At 53.2% G+C, this 9,671-nt stretch overlaps 1 protein-coding gene across 2 annotated transcripts; it reads right to left on the reverse strand.

Annotated features, from left to right (window-relative positions):
- Window positions 1-2,589: 2,589 nt before the first annotated feature.
- On the reverse strand, window positions 2,590-8,895 carry Thy1 (Thy-1 cell surface antigen). 2 transcript variants are annotated; one of them, XM_047515919.1, is made up of 5 exons: window positions 8,877-8,895; window positions 8,492-8,555; window positions 5,453-5,507; window positions 4,628-4,963; window positions 2,590-4,158 (listed from the first exon to the last, which is right to left on the reverse strand). In XM_047515919.1, exons 3-5 carry the CDS (start codon window positions 5,487-5,489, stop codon window positions 4,046-4,048), a joined length of 486 nt encoding a protein of 161 aa, XP_047371875.1. In that variant the 5' UTR covers window positions 5,490-5,507; window positions 8,492-8,555; window positions 8,877-8,895; the 3' UTR covers window positions 2,590-4,045. The 2 variants fall into 2 exon arrangements, with proteins under 2 accessions (XP_047371875.1, XP_047371876.1); XM_047515920.1 differs by lacking the exons at window positions 8,492-8,555; window positions 8,877-8,895 and adding an exon at window positions 8,444-8,467.
- Window positions 8,896-9,671: the final 776 nt, after the last annotated feature.

Consider the following 9,671-nt stretch of genomic DNA (forward strand, 5'->3'; position numbering starts at 1 on the left):
CACTTCTTCCCTGCTCATGGCACTGGTCACCCACTGAAAGCAATTCCTCGCTTCCTGGAGTTTGGACTCCTTCAGCCAGGGCCTGTCTTTTATTCTTGAGTACAGAGACAGGTGCATTTTGGGTTGCACAAATAAATGATTCGAGCCCAACTGTCTTATTTTAAGAATTATTGAAAGGAAGCCCTGAAGAGTAGTGACTAGATCATCTAGGGTCGTCTAGTCCAAGTTCTGCTGAATTAAGGAAACTGCTTCACTGATAACTGGTGGTGGGTTCCACCAGGCCACGCCCACTCCAGGCACTCCCTGCCCCCACTGCTGGGCAGGCTCTTCCTTGGAGCCACATGTGGCCTTCGTGGAACTCTGCCATTGGTCCCATGCTGCCTCCATAGTCTGCATCCACTTCCATGCCTCCTCCTGCCTGCAGGCTTTCTCTTTGCGGGAGAGAAAACTGCGCCCAAGTCTATACAAGCTGTTTCCCCTTGAGGGGTGGGGGTCGTTCTGGGCCTGATAGTCTCCTGAGGCCAAGAACCTGAACAGGAAATTTGTCCCACCTTTGTTCTGAAGCCCTCCTGGACTGAGTAGAAGAGAGCCAACAGCTCTTACACCTTGCCAGGAATCTGGAGGAAACCAGACTCAGTGTTTTCTCACCAATGAAAGAGGAAAGGAGTTAACTTGGGATTTGCTTCTTTCATATGTAAAGACACATATGTCCTCTCCAGCATGAAATGTCTCATAGAGATGCCTTTCCCTTCCTGAGGGAGTTCCTGGAAGTCAGAGAAAGCTACCCTGGCACCTTGTGTAATTGTCCAATCCAGAACTGGGAGCTCAGAGGGGCTTCTGATACTCCTGGGCAAGAATTCTAGGTTATAAGGTAGGAAATAGTGTGACTGAGGAGCCAGATGGTAAAGAGTGAGGAGCAGCAAAAAGGTGGATGGGGACTGTGTCTGGGGCAAGTATCCGTCTCCATGAGACATGGGGATTTTCATTGGCCAGCCAAGAAATGTGCACAGCATCAGGGGACCTGTGACGTACATCCTCCTGCTTCCTTGGAATGATGTCCCTCTCCTCCCCGAGTTTGAAATTTTCATGCCCTTTATAAATACCGTCACCATGAATGTCCCACAACCTTCATGAGACCTGCTCAGAGAGACCTGCCACTGAGAGCCTGTGGCCCCCCTACTCATGGCCTGGTCTTTCTGGGTCGGTTTGTGTTATGAGATCTGAAGACCTCTTCCTTCTCCCTTCCTGCCTTCCCATAGTCCCATGCTGGCCTCCGGCCTCCTTCCTACCTGCTCCAGGCCTCAGGGTCTGCTCCCCTAAGAGGATGGCAGTGGGCAATCCATCCCCTGGGCACCTGTCTAAGAGTGTAGCTGCTAAGCTGTCAGGGTGACAGTGTCAGGTGTGACAAAGGGCATAGAGGAGGCATCATGCAGGTGCCAGGGTCACACACTGGCCTCTCAGCTGAGGCTTTACACCTGGCCTCCCAATTTTTTCCAGAAAGACCTTTTGACTTGCCCTTTCATCACCCTGAACTTGGCATCTGAACTCCATTCCCCCATGAAGCCTCTTCTCGCCAAGTCTTCTTTCCTTGCCACAGGAGTTGTGAGGCTCTAGGGGTTCTAGGCAAGAACCAGGGTCACAAGGGTGTCCCTCTCCCAGAGAGCTCAGGGCTGGCTGTACCAACTGATTGGCCTGCAGCCTCATGGTCTGTGACGGGAAGTTTCTGCTTTCTTTTGGACATGGTCACCAGAGGGGCCACTGCAGGGCAGACGCTTGGGTAGGAGGTAGCAGAAGAGTGGGAGTGAGTGGCATGAAGTTAGAGGTGAGCCTTTAAGAAAAATGCTCAGATAACCATCCTATCCAGTGCTAGAGACCAAATGAGTCAGCCTCCTCCCCCACGTTCCCCGGCAGAGCGGGACAGGCTGGAGAGGCTGCCTCCATAACTCACAGCCATGGGGCTCACAGCCACGCTGGAGTCCTGATGGAGCCCCAGTCCCAGCACAACCCGACACTTGTTCACATTCTACTCATTACTTGCAGGGGAGGGAGACAGGGGTGAGGCCTTGTTCTCTCTCCACTTCAATGGGGACAGTATTTGTCTCCCAACCTTTCTTTTTCTTTTTGGTGCTGGGGATTGAACCCAGGGGCACTTAACCACTGAACCACATCCCAATCCCTTTTTAAAATTTTATTTAGAGACAGGGTCTTACTGAGTTGCTTAGGACCTCACTAAGTTGCTGAGGCTGGCTTTGAACTGGTGATTCTCTTGCCTCAGCCTCCTGAGCTGCTGGGATTACAGGCATGTACCACTGTGCCCAGTCCATCCTTTCTTTGGTTATGGCTTTTGGATTGGAGAACTCATTCCTCCTGGATGGCATGGACGTCTCCCACCAAACCTCCCTCCTGTGCTCCAGTGCTTGCCCTCTCAATGGTAAATGGGACTCGAGTGGGTGTTTCTGAACAACCAAGGTGAGAAGAATAAGCAGACTGCATGCCTCAGTGCTTGCTCACGCAAAGCTGCTTGCAGAGCCAGAGTCTCGTGGCTCAGCCTACACATTGGCAGGTGGGTCCCTTATTGCAGCCAGGTGAGTCAGCAAAGAGGGAACTTCCATTTATTTGGGCAAATATGTCATATTAGATTATTCTGAAAAGAAGTCCAGCATGCAGTGGCATGTCCCTGAGGATGGGGGTTGCAGAGTGGGAGGGGAGAAGACAAGGACAGAGGAAGGGCTTATGTCCCCCAGGGTCTCCTCAGACTCTAGGCCATGGAGACCCCCAGCCAAGGGCAGAGGCAGCCTGGGGACTGCAAGAGCAGAGATGGACACGAGGACAGACTCCAGAGGCTTGGTTTTATTGTGCAGTTTGCTTTTTCCTCAATGAGATGCCATTAAGCTGTGGTGGCACTATACACAGTCACAGGACAGGCAGAGCTGCCGGGTGGGGAGCTGGGTGTTGGGAAAAGCCGTCTCCTGAGGAGTGTGCCACTCTGGGGTCTCATTCCATGGCCTGCCTTGGGCCCCCCCTAGGTCCTTGAGGAGGCAAGCCTGCGGGGCAGGGGCTATCTGGGGGCTCAGGGCCCAGTCAGCAGGGGCTGGCCTTGTAGGCGAGGGGAAGAGCCCCCCTTAGGAACTTGGGCCAAACTCCATGAGGCTCTGGGACTCTATCTCCCTCCTCCCTCCTCTCTCCTCCCTGCAGAGCCTGCAGGTTAGTGATGTGGAAGCTCTTGGGAGCTTGGGACAGCCCAGGAGAGGGCTTGTCCTCCTTGTCACCCTCACAACGCTGGTTGTAGCAGTGAATGACAGCAGTCTCACATTTTTATCTTCTTTCATTGTGGAGGGGTGCCGCACCCTCACCTTCTACGGGCTTCTCTACCCCTCCGTCTGGTGCTGCTGCTCCCTGGCTGACTGCATCTCCACTGGATTAGGCCTCTGGCCCAACGTCCCTAGGGGGACTTCTGCAGTGGCAAGAGGGTGGCTTTTTTGCTGTGGCTGAGAATGTTCCTGGAGATGCTTAGTTCTCACCCTCATATCATGGCTACACGAGCTGGGCGGTGTGCTCACACCTGGGTCTTGGGGTGCCAGGTCTCAGGACAGAGCGTGTCTGCCAGACCCAGACACCCCCTACCTGCTCCCTGCCCAGGTCTCTCCCAGGCCTGTGGTTCTGGTGGGCCTGGATGGACCCACCCAGAGACTGGAACCCTCTACCCGTCACATGCCCTCACTCTCCATCAGGTCTCCCACCCTGGCTTCCCTTGTCACAAACTCCCAAAGAAAAGGAAGGATAAACCCTAAATAAACCAGACAGAAGCAGCTCTGGAACAAAGAGTACAAAAAGACAGCCAGTGGCGTGCGGAGAGGGTGAAGTGGCAGTGGGTGGGTGGGTAGATGATGGCATGCAGCACTGGGATTCCTTATAAGGGGTGGGGTCCCCGTTTCTCCCCAAGGTGTGAGAAGGACTGGGGGGAGGGGGTCAGCCAACTCAGAGAAGCAGGATCTTCTCTGCACTGGGCCTTGAGGCTTCCTGTATCCTCTGTGGGCCCAACCAGTCACAGGGAAATGAAATCCGTGGCCTGGAGGAGGGAGAGTGAGAGCAGGAGCAGCAGCAGCCATGAGGTATTCTGAGCCAGCAGGCTTATGCCCTCACACTTGACCAGCTTGTCTGTGAAGAGAGAATGGGGTGGGGGAGGGACCAGGACTCAGGCAGGCAAAGGCCCAAAGCAAGTGTGTGTCCCCTTCAGGGGAATAGTGCCATGATGTCTTCACTAGACCAACTTGGTCTAAAAGAATCAACCATACTTCCCATTTGCAGATTTCTGAGCCCCTTGAACACATATCTTATCAATATCTTGGTAATCAAAAGAAAACTGGGTGAGGGAGGTAATGTCATGGGAGGCCACGTGTCTGTAGTCACAGTAGAAGTGGCTACTCCGCTGCTCTGCCTGTCTGACTGGCCGCTCTTCCCCTTCCCCGTTCACACTGAAGGCTGTGGCTCCCCAGGGGACCAGGCAGTAGGGAGAGGGTAAGGGAGTTATGGGGCTCCTTGTCCTTCCAGCCTAGCTAAGGGCACTAACTGCTGTCCTCACTAGCTTGGTTGTTCCCAGCCTGGCTCACCAGGGGACTTGTCTCACCTCTGAGCACAGAGACGTTCTGGTGGGAGACGGTGGGAGGCTGACCGGAGAGGCGGAGTTCGCACGTGTAGGTCCCCTCATCCTTGTTGGTGAAGTCGGCTAAGTAGAGGACCTTGATGTTGTACTTGCTGGTGAAGTTGGTCCGGGAGCGGTATGAGTGCTCGGGCACCCCCACGGTGCCATAGAGCACGTGCTTCTTTTTCTCACGGGTCAGGCTGAACTCATACTGGATGGGCATGGTGGTGGCATTCTCATGGCGGCAGTCCAGACGAAGGCTCTGGTTCACCAGGCAGGCCGTTAGGCTGGTCACCTTCTGCCCTCGGGACACCTGCAAGACTGGCACCAGCAGTGCCCCCTTCGAATTGGGGGGAAGCTGACAGAGCAGGGGGCCTCCCACCCGCATTAAGAGTAGACATGGGCCAGGTTAAGCAGAACGTATGGGTCTGCTCAGTGAGTGACTCTTCCCAAACCAGGGGTCCCAAGTGGGGCAGTCCATCCTGCCAGACCCCAGCCTCCCTCTCTAGTCTGCCTCAGCCCTGGGTCTTGTCTGTGTGTTTCAAGGACAGGAGGTCTTGGGCTGGTGAGGGTCTTAGTCTCCATTGGAGATTCCAATTCACTAGTAAGGGACAGGGCTCAATGAATGTTTCTAAAGACAACCTCCCATAGTCAGCAGGTCACTAGGTTGAGTAGCTAACTTGGGGATGAAAAAAAGCCCTCTCTTCTTCAGTCACCTGCACTTTCTGAGACTGCAAAGAAGATACTAGCTTCTCTGAAGGATAGGAAGCCAGGATGCCTAGAACGCAAGCCCTGCCCCCTGCCCAGTACCTGCCAGCAGGACAGCGATACCGATGGCCGGGTTCATGGTGCCAAGAGCTCAGTCCTGGATATGGGGTGGGAAGAGATGGAAATCAGCCAAGAGATGGGGCAGATGTGCCCACACTTACTGCCAGGACATGGGCTCCTGGGGAACATGGTGCACATCTAAGCCCCTCCCTTCATCCCTCCTCCTCTCCCCATTTCTCTCCTAAAGTGGCACTACCACAATTCTTTCCCCTTCATGGACAGCAAGGGAGGAGGGACACACGCTGGAATGGTGTTTGTCTGTGCTTGGTCATCGAACACTTCTCAGCTTCCTAGTTGAGCTTCCTTCTTTGACTTTTAACTATTACTTGATTTTGTGGTACTGGGAATTTAACCAGGGGCACTTTACCTCTGAGCTAATCCCCTGGACCCCCCACACTTTTGACACCAGAGATTGAACTCAGGGGCTCTTATCCACTTCTTATATTTTATTTTGAGACAGGGTCTTGATAAGTTGCTGAGGCTGGCTTTGGACTTGAGATCCTCCTGCCTCAGCCTCCCCAGGCTCTGGCATTACAGGTGAGTGCCACTGTGCCCAGCCCCTGCCCTTTTTAAATTTTTATTTTGAAACAAGATCCCACTAAGTTGCCCCCTGCCTCAACCTAGAGTCGCTGAGATTACACCACACCCAGCTAGGTGACTTTATATTTACCACTCTTTTTTTTTTATTTTCAGGAATGTAAGACCTATGAGGACAGGACTTACTATTTAATTTTTAAAAGTTTAATTTGATAAAATACATATAACATTTACTATTTTAACCATTTTTGGAAGTGGTATACTAGGGATTGACCCAGGAGAGTTTTACCATGGAACTATATCCCCAGTCTTTTTTTTTTTTTTTTTTTTTTAATTTTGAGACGGTCTAACTAAGTTGCCTGTGGTCTCCAACCTGTGATCTTCCTGCCTCAGCACCTGAGTTGTTGGGATTAAAGGTGCACACCGTGCTGCCAGGCTCTTAGTCACTGTTTTTCTTTTTGTGGTGCCTAGGATTGAACTCAGGGACTCAAGCCTGGTGGGCAAGCACCCTACTCCTGAGCTGCATCCCCAGTCCTCTTAACCATTTTTTTTTTGAAGGGTACAGTTCAGTCAAATTTAGTACATTCTTACTGCTGGGTAACAATCTCCAGAACTTCGTTTTTTTTTTTTTTAAACTTATTTTTTCTTTCAAAATGAAAACTGTAATGAGCAGTTAAATTTTTCTCACTCAGGGACTTATTTCTTGTTCAAAAAAATTTACCAATACCTAGAATATTTTCTGGTATAGTAACAGATGTTCAAAAGATATTTATTTATTTATTTATTTGGCATCAGGGATTGAACCCAAGGGTGCTTAACCACTCAGCCACATCTGCAGCCCTTTTAAAATACTTTTGAGAGAGGATCTTGCTGAGTTGTTTAGGGCTTTGCTAAATTGCTGAGGCTGGCTTTGAACTTGTGATCCTCCTGCCTCAGCCTCCTGAGCCGCTGGGATTACAGGTGTGAGCCACCACTCCCGGGAAAAGATAGTTATTGAATAAGTGAAGGAATGAGGCTCTCTGAGCCTTAGATACCCAGAGGGTATAGTCAGGATTAGGAAAAATGACAAGCATTTGGCAGTTCGACTGCTCAAGGTAAATGATCCTGAAAGGTTAATGCCCAGGGATGATGTCAGGTTTGTCTGGTCAAGGCGTTCCCAGATAGGCTTCTACTGGGTGCTCAGTTAAGGTGTTTTCGGATGTGTGGAAGGGAAAGCTACAGTAATCTATGTACATGAGCAAAAAAAAAAAAAAAAAAATGCTTCCAAACGTCAAGCTTTCTGGGATTTCAGGAGCTGCAGTTTTCTAGTCTGGCTTTAACAAGCTTCCTGCCTTATCTTTTAAAGTTAAAAATTTTTTTTTCTTTTTTTCAGCCTAGACTGGACCAACACCTTGGCGAGGTGACAAGGAATGGGTAGTCTAGACTGTCCGCAGCAGGGCTTGGGAGTGGTCTCCAGAGGGGCGTGCGCCGGAGAGCGCGTGGGCCCGCGTTGATTGCCTGTGCCCGGGTGCTCAGCCTCTGGGCTGGCGAGCTAGGGTCCCGCAGCTCTGTGGCTACGGTGAATGCCCTTTCCTTCCCGGGGACAGCTACCTCCCGGAGCCGGATCCTGGGGCTCTGCAGCGGAGGAGACTAGGCTATAGGTCTTTGATTTGAGGACACTGGATTATTGAGGGAGGGGAGCGGGCTCAGGGTTTAAAAAATGGGGAGCGGTGGCCAGAGCTAGAAAGGGAAGAAATGGGGCCGGGGCTCGGGGATATAAAGCCAAAGGGAGGGGCACAGAGTGGTTGAGGAGGCGCAATCTAATTTTTTTCTCTGCCGGTGTCCCCGCATCCCAGACCCAGAGAAGCTCTGCGCTGCCTTCCTCTCCAGCCCCCGCTCGGCTAGCCCCACCCTTATTTCCTTTCTGTATTCCATTCCTCTCCTTTTCCAATTGAGGTTCCCCTTCCCCCTCTCTCACCCTTTTCAGTTCTCCCCTCCCCCGCCTGCCCGCCTTCCACCCAGTCCCCGCCCGCGGCACTGCGGTTTCCCTACCTCTGGTGCCCCACACCCAGCCCGTGGCGAGGTCGCCCGGCACAGATACCCTATAGCTTGCCACCCTCTGTCTTCTTCTTCCCGATGTTCTCCCCGCTCCCACCTTTACGAGCTGGGCTCGGGGACGTCTGGGTGGAGAACAGAACCAAAGGCTGTCTTCAGTGTCCTTCCTCTCGGTTCTTCTCCAGTGCCCCAGCCCCAGATGATCGTCAGCCAGCGGGCGAAAGCTACCGAGCGCCTTCCGCAAAGAGCTGGCTGCGGCGTGGCAGCTACCCTACCCTGCAGAGCGTCCCACTCTCGCCCCGGCCTGAGAAGCAGGTCCCTCCCCAAGCTCTGCGCTGGTCCTTCCCGGGCGCCCTCAGATCGTTTCCCGAAGAGCTGGACTGGGAAGGCTTGCACGGGTACCTGGTGGTTCTCCCTGAGACCCAGGTCCCTCCTGGCTCCAGCTCTCACCTGGGATCTGGGCTCTGCTGCTGCAGCCTCCTCTGGATGCACCGCCGCCTCCAGTTGCTGCACCCTGCAAGGAGCCCGCAGTTTTCACCAGGGGTGGGAGAAAGGGGGAGCAGGGAGGGCCCCAGGGCTCAGCCAATCAGAGGCTGAGGGGAAAGGATGGAGGGGGCGGGAGGAGAAGGGGAGGAGGAGGCGGTTGGGTCTTGGTGTGGGAAGGTGGCAGGCTGCTGCAGAAGGGGGACCTCAGCTCTGTGACTGGCCGGCTTGGCCAGGGACGGGAGGGTTTTGGTCCCTGAAATTAGGGTGGGGCAGTCTAAAGAACATTAGCCGCCTCCCAGAGCCCCCGCAATGATCCTCTCCTTTTAAGCCTGTAACCCCTTCTTCTGACCTGGTCTTCAGAAATCTGTGGGAAAACCAAAAGGTAAGGAGTGCAGGAGGGAGGTCGGCACACTTCCTCCTTGACTTCTGGGCTGGAGCTGTCTTCCTCCCGAGCCTCCGGTGAGAGGTTTCTGTGTGGGAAAGTCCCAGTTTCTCCCAAGGAAGCGGGTTGGACAGCCCGTTGGAAGAAGGCAGGGGTTGTACCCAACTGGTCCTTTCCAGGTTCCCAGCCCAGCCAGGCCTGGCCTGGCCTGGCCAGGGCCCTGCCTTACCCTACCTCCAGAGTAGCCTAGACCTTTAGTGAAGCCTGCAGATGATTTCTGCTAGTGGGTACTCCTGTCTTCCTCAGCTCCTGGGCTGGCACCTCCCCACCCAAAGGACTGGTATGTTCTCACTTTTGTGAGTACTGTCTGGTCTTTAGACCAAGTAGCGCTGGGCACATTACATCAATGGTCACATTGTCCCACAACAACCAGCTGTGTTTGTCACATTCTACCCCTCCATCTCACTTCTGGGTTGACCTGTTGTCTGGCCTTGGAACCCAAGCCTTCAGTGCTGAGCCACTCCACTCTGCTGCAGGCAGCCTGTGGGAGAGAAAAAGGGGGAACTCTGGGAAAGGGGCGGAGACTATGAAAAGTCTGGAAAAAAGAATAGGCTTCAAACCTAGCTTCTGATTTCCTGGAGTATCTCTTCATCAGTTTTTTTCCCCGGTACTGGGGATTGAACCCAGAGGTACTTCACCACGCAGGTGCATCCCCAACCCTTTTTATTTTGAGACAGGGTCTCACTAAGTTGCTCAGGCTGT

This window comes from Sciurus carolinensis, chromosome 11, assembly GCF_902686445.1.
Source record: "Sciurus carolinensis chromosome 11, mSciCar1.2, whole genome shotgun sequence".
NCBI lineage: Eukaryota > Metazoa > Chordata > Mammalia > Rodentia > Sciuridae > Sciurus > Sciurus carolinensis.

Excerpts from the sequence above, each read along its gene's own strand:
- Thy1 (XM_047515919.1), bottom strand. The coding sequence starts at position 5,489 with ATGAACCCGGCCATCGGTATCGCTGTCCTGCTGGCAG. Across the intron at positions 4,964-5,452 it reads TATCGCTGTCCTGCTGGCAG|TCTTGCAGGTGTCCCGAGGG; the intron begins GTACTGGGCAGG and ends TGCTGGTGCCAG. Across the intron at positions 4,159-4,627 it reads GAACGTCTCTGTGCTCAGAG|ACAAGCTGGTCAAGTGTGAG; the intron begins GTGAGACAAGTC and ends CTCTCTTCACAG.